The 12,420-nt window shown below is 39.6% G+C and overlaps 1 protein-coding gene across 1 annotated transcript in view; it reads right to left on the bottom strand.

Annotated features, from left to right (window-relative positions):
• Positions 1 to 517: 517 nt before the first annotated feature.
• Positions 518 to 12,420, bottom strand: part of det1 (DET1 partner of COP1 E3 ubiquitin ligase) — a 39,432-nt gene continuing 27,529 nt past the window's right edge. The window contains exons 7-9 of the mRNA XM_057837263.1: positions 12,082 to 12,272; positions 8,810 to 9,001; positions 518 to 2,917 (exon numbers count right to left, since the gene is read on the bottom strand). Coding sequence (XP_057693246.1) covers positions 2,728 to 2,917; positions 8,810 to 9,001; positions 12,082 to 12,272 — 573 coding nt within the window. The 3' untranslated portion in view covers positions 518 to 2,727. The remainder of the gene's footprint in view (positions 2,918 to 8,809; positions 9,002 to 12,081; positions 12,273 to 12,420) is intronic.

Raw genomic sequence — 12,420 nt, 5'->3', positions numbered from 1 at the left:
AATAACTTATGAGATAAATTATCGCACACTAAAATTTGTTATTGCGACAGGCCTACAAACTAAAGATGCCCCGATACCGATACTAGTATCGGCAGGGGGCGCCAATCCGGCCCGAAATGGTGGTATCGGCGAGTACCAACAAAGACGGCGCCGATACCATTTACCGGTCCATTATTATAACATTTGACCGCAGCCTTTTTTTCCTCCTGGCGCTCACTACATTGTCTCTGTGTTGTGTGATGACACGTGAACACCAAGCAGCTATCGCTATTGGCCTGCTCCAGACCAATGAGAGCGGGCCAATAGCTACTCTGACCAATGACAAGGGCGCTTTTTCAGATGGAGGAAAAGCAAACCAGGAAAAATGGCGGCAGTCGGGAAATATTTCCAAAATAGAAATCCCGTCGATTAAAATCAATGGCTGCAAGCAAGATTTGCGGCCTGAAAGTTTCGAGATGTGGAGTTAAATCGGCCAGTTTCAATACCTCGAACCTGATAAAATATTTGAAGACGAAACATGAACGAACACGACGAGTTTGAGCCTGGAAGAGCAGGACTGCTCTCCAGAGGAAGGGCGCTGGACCGGAGCAACAATCTCTGGTTAGTTCACTACGTCTACTTTACTTTTATTGTCTTTTACTGAAAGAAATGCCGCAGTAATTTGGGAACTGTTTCCAAAGTAGGGTTGCCACCTTTCAGAAACTGAAATAAGGGACTCCCCCCTCCCGAAAAAAAGGAGGCTAATAGAGAGACGGTATGCTGTGGTCAATTATTATTACTTATAATTGTTAGCGTCCGCAAATGCGGAAACAAGGTTGAACCTCGAAGAAGACAACAAGCGGGGGAAACGTACAATGATTTAATGATTGCAAACAAAAAATAACACGCAATCGCGTAATAGTAGAGATAACAAACGGAGTCCGTGACAGCAGGTCGACGGAGCTCAATGCTACAAACTCGAAGGTTACTTAAGACGGTAGGCAGCGAGCCAAAAAGCCAAAATAAAAACACTCAAATACCTGCACAGGGTAGAGGTTACAAACGAGAGCAGCACACGAACAGAAAAAAACCAATGCAGGGGCGTAACAAGCAAATGTAGCGAGACTATAGTGCGAGATGCCAAATGGCGATCAGCAGGGCAAAATATCTCGGCAGCCTTCTCTGAGATCACCAGTGCTTAAATGCTGCGTTGATGAGCCTGCATTGGATCAGGTGCGACGTCAGGAACGCCCCCACTACCAGCCCAGCAACAAAACAACCTAACCAGCAGCAGAATGTGACAATAATTTCATGAAAGTTGCACTGTTTGGACTTTGAGAGGTTTAAAAAAGTTTATTCAGTTCATTCAGAGTTTATTATTATGAATTTATTTTTACTTTCTTACTGTTGGGCTAGTATTATACATGTTTTATTAATTTCACAAATGTAGCACTATTTTGGCTTTTGAGAGCCAAAGGTTTATTCAACTATTGTCTATTAGGGTTTAGTGTACTTTTTCCTATTTTGCAAAGGTAAGCAACAGCCTGACAAAGCCTTGATAGCAATGATTTCACATCCAATTATGTAGCTCTTTGGGGGAAAAAATATATATATATAAACGGGGTGGTATCTGAATGATATCGGTATCGGCCGATACTGCACAGCCAGGTATCGGTATCGGGGTCAAAAAATGGTATCAGTGCAACACTACTACAAACATGGCAAAGTTTTATGAAATCAAATTGTCTGTGACACTGGGAAAAAATCATGCAGAACTGCATGAAAGTATGGCAAAGAAACCCCATGATTTTCAGGTTAAATTGTGTAGTAAGGACTTTTAATTTGACATACCACACTTTATTTCCTGTGTTTTCTGACCTTTTTGTCTCACGTTGTACGTCAATACTGCTGCTGTAGAAAATATATGCATCTAATTAGAAAAAAAAAAATCTAATTAAAATTCTGTACAACAGACTGCAAGGGGAATAACGGGTGCTCACACAGAACATTATCAGAAGTCTACAATCATCAAGGCAAAAACACAAACCAATCAAGGCAAAAAAACAAACTAAAAGAAAAATAAACAGGTACCTGCTTCCCTCAGTTTACACAATCAACAACAATTGAATGAGATACAGAAAAAATAAGTGGTTTCATACCAAGAGACGTTATTTTTTACGAAAGCTTTCTCTACACAATTGTTGCCAGCAGATTTTAAAATGAGAAGCGATTAGTTCAAAGGTCGCCAGTTAGATGAACAGGTCATCCTTATCTACTTTACTTACTACTTAGTATTTGGTTTGAATGAGCAAAAGACAAACACAATGTGAAAACGTGTTCATTTTATTATGATAAAATATGTACAAATTTTTAACATAAAACAGATCAAGTAAAAATGAAAGTTTAAAACGTATTTTGCCCAAATTAGAAAAGAGTAGAATGGGATGAACAATTGTGAAAACAACCTCTGGTATCCTCCTCGGGAGCCCGGCTATCTAGTGCGCCTAAGTACTCTCGTCACAACTCCATCTGCACTTAGAGTAACTTCTCCCTCTTTATGTGCTTGAAAGGGGAAGAGGAGGAAAAGGTGAGTTGAAATTGCACAGAAAAAGGTCGATTTCCATCCTAACGCAGTGGTGGAAAAGGTTGTATTAAAAACTGATGGTTGTCCTCATCACAAAAAGTACACCACTTTTTTTGTACCTCTAAACGATGTTTCGAGTCTCCAGTATACACAAACAAGTTTCTTCATGCAAAAACATGCCGCATGTGAAAGTTGACCACATACTCTGCGTTTGTGCGCTGGACAGAAATGGCAAAGGGTTCGAAAGGATGGAAAGTGAACGCCACAAGTCGCCGCACAGCGTGGTTGACTGGTCGACCTAGAAGGCCTGCCTGGATCTTGAACTTCAGTAAGCCAGAGTCACGTGCATAGAACCTGAAATGTGTTGGGAAAAGGCATTTTGGTGATGTAGATCACAAACATTTTTTGTATTATTTGCAATATTTCTCATCTATATATTACTATTAACAGGGTTTCCCCCAGTGCTTTAAAAGCCCCATGTGCCGACAGACAAAACAACCTTCCCCCCAGGGCTAAAACAGTGCCACAAAACGAAGTATAAACGGTATACACTTTTGAACTGTGACTGGTGTAAGGTTGATAGCACAACGGCGGCATACTTTGGTCAATATGTGAACGTGCAACTCTATCCTAGCTTTGCCGTTGCTATGAATTTTTCTCTTATTGTTTGTAAAAGCAATATTGCAAAATTGCCTTTTTGTAAGCCTGTACATTTAAAGTATTGTTGATAAGTGGCTTATAATTACACATAATAGTCAACATTTTAAAAACCCTGTCCACTTAACATTTTCACTCTTTTATCATAAGTGTGTGTGTGTGTGTGTGTGTGTGGGGGGGGGGGGGGGGTTCCTAGCACCAGGCTTTGCGAATATTCTCGGGGAAATCCGGTTAAAGAACAGTAGTACCTAGACTTACGAGTTTAATCTATTCTGTGACCATGCTTTTAACTCTATTTGAACGTATCGCTAATCAAATTCCAGTACAGTGGTACCTCACCGTACAAACGCATCGACTTCCGAACATTTCAACATCGGACGTAAAATTTGACTCGTCATTTGTCTCGACATATGAAGACATGCTTGAAATACGATGATTTACAACAGCGTTGCAATTTTATTGTTATTCTGCAGGACGGCAGTATGCTGGATTTTCTTGTGAGAGAAATCAACATGGGTCCCAAGAAGGTTAGTGCAGGTGGTGAAAATACAGTGCCTTGCAAAAGTATTCGGCCCCCTTGAACCTTGCAACCTTTTGCCACATTTCAGGCTTCAAACATAAAGATATAAAATTTTAATTTTTTGGTCAAGAATCAACAACAAGTGGGACACAATCGTGAAGTGGAACAACATTTATTGGATAATTTAAACTTTTTTAACAAATAAAAAACTGAAAAGTGGGGCGTGCAATATTATTCGGCCCCCTTGCGTTAATACTTTGTAGCGCCACCTTTTGCTCCAGTTACAGCTGCAAGTCGCTTGGGGTATGTTTCTATCAGTTTTGCACATCGAGAGACTGACATTCTTGCCCATTCTTCCTTGCAAAACAGCTCGAGCTCAGTGAGGTTGGATGGAGAGTGTTTGTGAACAGCAGTCTTCAGCTCTTTCCACAGATTCTCGATTGGATTCAGGTCTGGACTTTGACTTGGCCATTCTAACACCTGGATACGTTTATTTTTGAACCATTCCATTGTAGATTTGGCCTTATGTTTTGGATCATTTTCCTGTTGGAAGATAAATCTCCGTCCCAGTCTCAGGTCTTGTTCAGATACCAACAGGTTTTCTTCCAGAATGTTCCTGTATTTGGCTGCATCCATCTTCCCGTCAATTTTAACCATCTTCCCTGTCCCTGCTGAAGAAAAGCAGGCCCAAACCATGATGCTGCCACCACCATGTTTGACAGTGCGGATGGTGTGTTCAGGGTGATGAGCTGTGTTGCTTTTACGCCAAACATATCGTTTTGCATTGTGGCCAAAAAGTTCAATTTTGGTTTAATCTGATCAGAGCACCTTCTTCCATATGTTTGGTGTGTCTCCCAGGTGGCTTGTGGCAAACTTTAAACGAGACTTTTTATGGATATCTTTGAGAATTGGCTTTCTTCTTGCCACTCTTCCATAAAGGCCAGATTTGTGCAGTGTACGACTGATTGTTGTCCTATGGACAGACTCTCCCACCTCAGCTGTAGATCTCTACAGTTCATCCAGAGTGATCATGGGCCTCTTGGCTGCATCTCTGATCAGTTTTCTCCTTGTTTGAGAAGAAAGTTTGGAAGGACGGCCGGGTCTTGGTAGATTTGCAGTGGTCTGATGCTCCTTCCATTTCAATATGATGGCTTGCACAGTGCTCCTTGAGATGTTTAAAGCTTGGGAAATCTTTTTGTATCCAAATCTTGCTTTAAACTTCTCCACAACAGTATCTCGGACCTGCATGGTGTGTTCCTTGGTTTTCATAATGCTCTCTGCACTTTAAACAGAACCCTGAGACTATCACAGAGCAGGTGCATTTATACGGAGACTTGATTACACACAGGTGGATTCTATTTATCATCATTGGTCATTTAGGACAACATTGGATCATTCAGAGATCCTCACTGAACTTCTAGAGTGAGTTTGCTGCACTGAAAGTAAAGGGGCCGAATAATATTGCACGCCCCACTTTTCAGTTTTTTATTTGTTAAAAAAGTTTAAATTATCCAATAAATGTTGTTCCACTTCACGATTGTGTCCCACTTGTTGTTGATTCTTGACAAAAAAATTAAATTTCATATCTTTATGTTTGAAGCCTGAAATGTGGCGAAAGGTTGCAAGATTCAAGGGGGCCGAATACTTTTGCAAGGCACTGTAGGTGACACCATTGAAATTAAGATGGAAACGATAGAAAAACACCAGTCTGGGGTGCGTTTCAGTGAACTGGCTCGACAATACGGCCGGAATATGTCTACGGTCTCAATGGTCCTCCTTTAACCTCCGTTCGCCACTCTTAATAAGTAAAGGTGACGATTATTATTATTATAACATCGGCAAGGAAGTAGGCAGCTTCGTCAGGTTTTTAATCATTTATTTCAGAACTTGTGCAACACAGCACAGGTACTGTCCGCTGCAGCCGACGTCAATAACAACAGAACATGAAAAAATGTAGTTACTTCCCACTCTTCAGCACCTCTCACACTCTCTAATCCATCACACGGTGCATTCAAGAACAGCATGCCAAACACAAACGCCACATTACAACACGATTTGTTACATTACAATTACATTGTTCCAATTTGTATTTATAATTTGTTTTGCTATGTGTAATTCAGGGTTTCTACAGGTAGCAGCAAATCTCATTCAACGCTTTTTAATGGCACTTTTAATGCCACTTAAACTATTTTAATGCCCATGCCCAACTGCAGATCGTTTCACACACAAAATTGTAAGTAGAGTTGTCCGATAATGACTTTTTAACCGATAACTGATATTGTCCAACTCCAAGAATCTAATACTGATGTCAAACACACATTGATCTATGCGGTCGTGGTCTTAACATATTATGGCTAACTGTATTGTGATGCCCCACTGGATACTTTAACAATGATAAAGGTAACAACTTAAAGGTTTTCCAATAAACATTTTGTGAAAAATAAGAGAACAGCTTCAACTGAAGTTATGGAAAAACTGCCTATATTGCACCACTATATTTATTTATTTATTTATTATTTATCTATATCATTTATTGTTCATTTCATTTTTTTGCACCATGAATGCAAAAGTTTTGCTCATATAACAAATCCCAAGCATTTGAGTTTAGAGACGTCTAATGGTAAATAAGCATAACTGCTGTGCTAAGCTGTGACCAGCCCTTGTATAGAGCCTACCCACGTACCACGTGCTCGCTGTATGGTTCCGCCCACTTGTCCGTCATTTTGACTCTGTATTAGCATTGTTTTCAATTGATGGCGGAATTTAAAATGCATTTCATGGAAGACCCGGTGCTTTCTGATGCCGCAAACTCACTGGATCTGTTGCATAAAAGGCGTTATGAGGAAAAGCTTCGTTCTATACAGTTGCCAGATCCATATTTGATGCCCAAATCGATGTTTTTCGACCCACTGTCTTCGCCCTGTCTGCCCGACATCTGCTACGCAGATATTTACAATTACAATTACAACTTGTCCACACTAAATCAGCCTATTCTCACGAAAATATGAAAAACTTCAAGAGCTTGGAAGCATATAAATACTTCGTTGCTGGTTGGGTGAAGCAGGTCCTCGTTCGGCAGGAATCTATCTTGTGCTTGGAAAGGTGAGTTACGAAATTTTCAATTCAAAATCTTTTGTTATTGCTAACATCCACTGTCAAGTCTAATGTATTTCATGTCGTTTGTCAATGGAGTTAAGGCTTTTAATGTTTATATGGTTTAGCGATAGCAGTCTCACGACGTACATACGTGTATGTTGTCGGCGATTAGCCTAGCAATGATCTTAATTGTGGTTGTCAGGCCAAAACCCTCTAAATATATATTAAATGCATTTTACCGGATATAAAATGACTACTACATAGTCTGTGGTGATTTTTTGGTGTCCAGTTTTCACGTCGAATTGCAGCCGTCCATTTCGCTCTCCTCTTTGGATCCCTCGGAATACGGTAAAACTTCAAGTCTCTCCTTCCATCTTCTCTGTTAGTGCAACCAACAGCCACACACGCCTTCACCATTTTGATTATTAATGTTAAGGAGCAGAAAAACACGCCGTAAATAGGAGAAATGTACGTAGCCGTAACAGGTTAACACTATGTTTTGACGGACAAGTGGGCGGAACCATACAGCGAGCACGTGGTACGTGGGTAGGCTCTATAAATAGTAGGGCTGTCAAAATTATCACGTTAACGCGCGGTAATTAATTTTTTAAATTAATCACGTTAAAATATTTGACGCAATTAACGCACATGTTCCGCTCAGAAAGTATTCTGCCTCTTGGTCAGTTTTACAGCGAGGCTTTTTGTGCTGTCCAACAGCGAACTCTTGTGGTCGCTTTGCGACATGGTTTATTGTTTTCTTGCCAGTTCATTATGGCTGCACGACATCTCGGGCTGATAATGTTGTGCTTATATGATCCTTGGACAAGATTTGTCCGTAAGTATGGTTGTTGTAAAGAATGTACATATTATGTTAGTAAGCGAAATGTTCTATTTTTTGTATGAGACGCTTTTTGTTTATGTTTAGTGAACCTGTATAGCGTGCTAAGCTAACGTTGTCTCTAATGCAATGCTTGTGTACTTTTTTTTTGTAGTTTTACGACGGTCTAAAGAGGACAATGGTTTGAGGCCATTTTATTAATAAATCAGATGACAAAGGAAGAAGTCTAATTATTAAGGCGTCGTTCACTAGCTGTCTAGCTTTGGAAAAAGTAGACGCTTCGGAGTGAGGACAGCATAGACAGATTTAAATGACAGTAGAGTGAAATGCCCACTACAGTCCGTATGTTGAATGTACTGTATATATATATCCATCTTGTGTCTTATCTTTCCATTCCAACAATTTATTTAACCGAATATATATATAATTTACAGAAAAATATGGCATATTTTATAGATGGTTTGAATTGCGATTAATTGCGATTAGTTACGATTAATTAATTTTTAAGCTGTAATTAACTCGATTAAAAATTTTAATCGTTTGACAGCCCTAATAAATAGACAGACAACTGCTACATTCACTTTGAAGGCAACATGAATTTTGGCCCAAAACCAATGGTCATATTATCTGATATCCTTTTAAAGTGCTTCAGCCAATATTATCAGCTACCCGATTCTGATAAATTATGTTTTAATATTGTCGTTTAATGCTATGTAATGAGCCACATAAACCCTGTAAATGTTATTTGTAATTGTACCTGCTGTATTTATGAAGGATTTAGCGCAGGTTTTTGGGTTGTGGATCAGTTCATCGAATTACAATGTATTCTTATGGGAAAATCCTGATCGACATACGACCATTTTAATTTACAAACCAGGTCCAGGAACGGATTAAATTTTAATGTCGACGTACCACTGTATTGAAAAGAACTGAAATAAAACACTTTTCAGCTAAGAAAAATGTAACGACAAATGCCATGACTCACTTAAAAGTAAACAAAAACTTGTGTTGCAGTTTGCTGCCATTCAGTAAGTGAGTGTCTGAAGCTAATGCGAATGACGGGTTAGTAATTCAAAAGACGTATTTGAATCAACTCGTAAGTCAAGTTAGCAGTAATCCCTGATGTGAGTGATACCTGATTGGGTGGTCTCCACAGGTCTTAGGTCTCTCCATCACAGAAACCCACTTGTCATCGTAGCTGAAGAGTGACAGGTCTAGGTAAGGGCTGCTACTGTATGACTGCGCGCTAATGGGCAGCTGACCCAGCAGCCGGCGCACCGCCTCTGTATGACCACCATATTTGGCATTCACAATGGTGTCTTTGAATCTGAGTCAGAGACAGATGCCTATCAACACTGACACTCCACTGGCAGATGTTAGAACTTCGTAAAAAAGAGTTAATCTACACCAAACTTTGTCATCCATGTCTTAACCATACTTTTTACTATGAGTGCATCGACCACTGATTTTTGAAAAGCCTGTCATGCCGATCTTGATTTTTCTCACTTTAATCAATCAATTAATCAATTATTCAATTAATTATATTGTAGTATATTAAACCTTAACAAAAGGGAAATCACAAGATTTAAGGAAATACAGGGGTATGAAACCTTTTGGAATTTCTCACATTTCTGCATAAAATCACCATCAAATGTGATCTGATCTTTGTCAAAATCACACAGATGAAAATAGTGTCTGCTTTAATTAGAACCATCCAAACATTCGTAGGTTAACACATTTTAATGAGGACGGCATGCAAACAATGACAGAAGGGGGGAAAATAAGTAAGTGAACCCTCTGCCTAAGGAGACTTAAAGAGCAATTGAAACAAATTTTAACCAAACATTTTAAGTCAGGTGTGTGCCCAATCACTGATGAGTGGTTTAGAGCTGCCCTACCCACTATAAAACACACACCTGTTAAAAATGTCTTGATGAGAAACATTGTCTGATGTGCATCATGGCTCGGTCAAAAGAGCTGTCTGAAGACCTGTGATCAGGGATTGCTGATTTGTATAAAGCTGGGAAAGGATACAAAACCATCTCTAAAAGTCTGAATGTTCATCAATCGGCAGTCAGAGAAGTTGTCTACAAATGGAGAGATTTTGGCACCAAGAGTTCAGCGCAGAATACTCAGGGAGATTAAAAAAAAAAGAACCTTAGAGTGTCTGCTAAAGACTTACAGAAAATACTGGCACATTCCAATATCTCTGTGCACACATCAACGATACAGTATGTAAAACAATGGCCAAGAATGGTGCTCATGGGAGGACTCAAGGGAGGAAGGCACTGCTGTCTAAAAAAAAAAACCATTGTTGCTCGTTTAATGTTCCAAAAAAGGCACTTGGACACACCACAGAAGTTTTAGCAAAATATTTTGTGTACTGATGAAACCAAAGTTGAATTGTTTGGGGATAACACACAATGTCGTGTGTGGAGGAAAAATGGAACAGCTCACCAACAGCAACACCTCATCCCCACCATGAAGCATGAAGGATGGAGCATTACGATTTGGGACTGGTTTGCTACCTCAGGGCCTGGACAACTTGCAATCCTTAATGGAAGAATGAATTCAAAAGTTTATCAGGATGTTTTGCAGGAATACCTGATACTGTCTGTCAGACAGTTGAAGCTAAAAAAAGGATGGATGCTGCAACAAGACAATGACCTAAAACACAGAAGTAAATCAACGTCAGAATGGTTTCAGAAGAACAAAATACACGTTCTGGAGTGGCCAAGTCAAAGTCCAGACGTGAACCTTATTGGGATGCTATGGCATGACCTAAAGACAGCAATTCATGCCAGACATCCCAGGAATCTGACTGAACTACAGCAGTTTAGTAGAGATGAGTGGACCAAGATTAGTCCTGATCAATGTACCAGACTGATCTGCAGCTACAGAAAGTGTCTGGTTGAAGTTATTGCTGCCAAAGGGGGGCCACAAAATATTTAAATGGGATGGTTCACTTACTAATTTTTCCCCCTTCTGTCCTTGTTTGCATGCTTTCCTCATTAAAATATGAAAACCAGCAGACACTGTATTTTCATCTGTGTGATTTTGACGAAGATCAGATCACATTTGATGGTGACTTTATGCAGAAATGTGAGAAATTCCAAAAGGTTCAGATACTTTTTCATTCCACTGCAGATTCATTCATTTTCTGGAGAAGAGAATCACTAAATTATATCAGGTCTCTAAGTCTTTCATTTTTCACATCTTAATACCTTTTAATTTTGGAACAGCTTCAATATGAGCCAAATGTTATCTTACACTGAACAGATTGTTATCTGACTGAACTCAATCACAATGAACGGATAGCTTTAAGAGGCAATCTAGTGGCCGCAAAACAATTACCAAAAAGTGAATACAGTGGTACCTCGACATACGATCGCTTTGAGACACGATCTTTTCGACATCCGACGTAAAATTTGACTCGCCATTTGTTTCTACATCTGACAACATGCTCTAAATACGACGATCTACAGTTTGACAGCATCGCAGTTTCTTTGTTTTCCCGCAAGACGGACGCATGGCAGATTTACTTGTGAGAGAAATCAACATAGGTTCTAACAATGTTAGTGCAGGTGGTTAAAAAAAGGGGAAAAAGGTGATGCTTACCGTTACCATTGACATGAGGATAGATATGATAGAAAAATATGATCGTGGGTTGCGCATCCGTTATATGGCTAGCTCAACAATACAGACGTAGATGGTCCATGACGGTCCTCCTCCGTTCGCCAGATTTTATAAGTTAAGGTGGCAATTATTATTGTGGTAACTCCGCCAAAGAAATCGCCAGCTTCGTCAGGTTTCTAATAATTTATTCCGTCAACTTGTGCCTAGTGTCCCCTGCAACAAGTAAACAAAGTGAAACTGAAACGAAAAAGGCTCACTATCAAGTCAGCCACACGTTGCGTTCAGGTACACCACAAACACATTTGCCACATTAGAACCTGGTTTGTAACATTATTACAGGTATTATTATCGCTATTGCTATATTATTATTCCGATTTTTATTCATAATGTATTTGTTTTGCTTTTTGTAATTGATATTTGCAATAGTAACATCAATATTTATTGAGAATTTAGTGTAGGTTTTAGGCTGTGGAACGAATTAATGGAATTATAATGTATTCTTAAGGGAAAATCCTGCTCGAGATACGACCATTTTGACTTACAAACAAGGTCCTGGAACGAATTAACTTCGTATGTAGAGGTACCACTGTATATGGAATGCTAATCCATTTCATATGTAAGTTTCACTCCTTCCCCTCATTAATGAAGCAAAGTGTGGCACAAGGTAGTCAGTTAGCGAAAATGCCTTCCTCAATCTTCTCACCCATTTTCAAGATCTGATCGTAATATTTCAGAGAAATATGTTATGTTCAGTGGTTTCCTTCATTGTACCTTCTTTGGACTTGCCGAGCGTAGTTATTGGAGGAAGCAGAACAGGGAAACTGGACAGCCTGACTGTGCAGCGTGGCGTTTCTGAACAGGTCACAGAAATTCTCAAACAGCTCCAGCAGCTGATCGGAGGTGTTCTCAAAGACGGCCAGCACCTCTGTTGACACCATGTTGTACACGACGAAAAAAGATGGCTGCCAGAGAAAGGGAAGAATTTTGAGGAATTCAGGAGAGAAGGGCAAGAAATACTTCCTGTAATATTCAGGAGTGAAAAAAACAGAAAATGCCAAGATGTTGCAATATACCGATCCTTAAACATTATTCTGTATGTTTGTTAAAAAA

Source organism: Corythoichthys intestinalis, chromosome 5 (assembly GCF_030265065.1).
Source record: "Corythoichthys intestinalis isolate RoL2023-P3 chromosome 5, ASM3026506v1, whole genome shotgun sequence".
Taxonomy (NCBI): domain Eukaryota; kingdom Metazoa; phylum Chordata; class Actinopteri; order Syngnathiformes; family Syngnathidae; genus Corythoichthys; species Corythoichthys intestinalis.
Note: the sequence above shows the minus strand (reverse complement) of the source record. Positions and strands in the feature narration are given on the sequence as shown.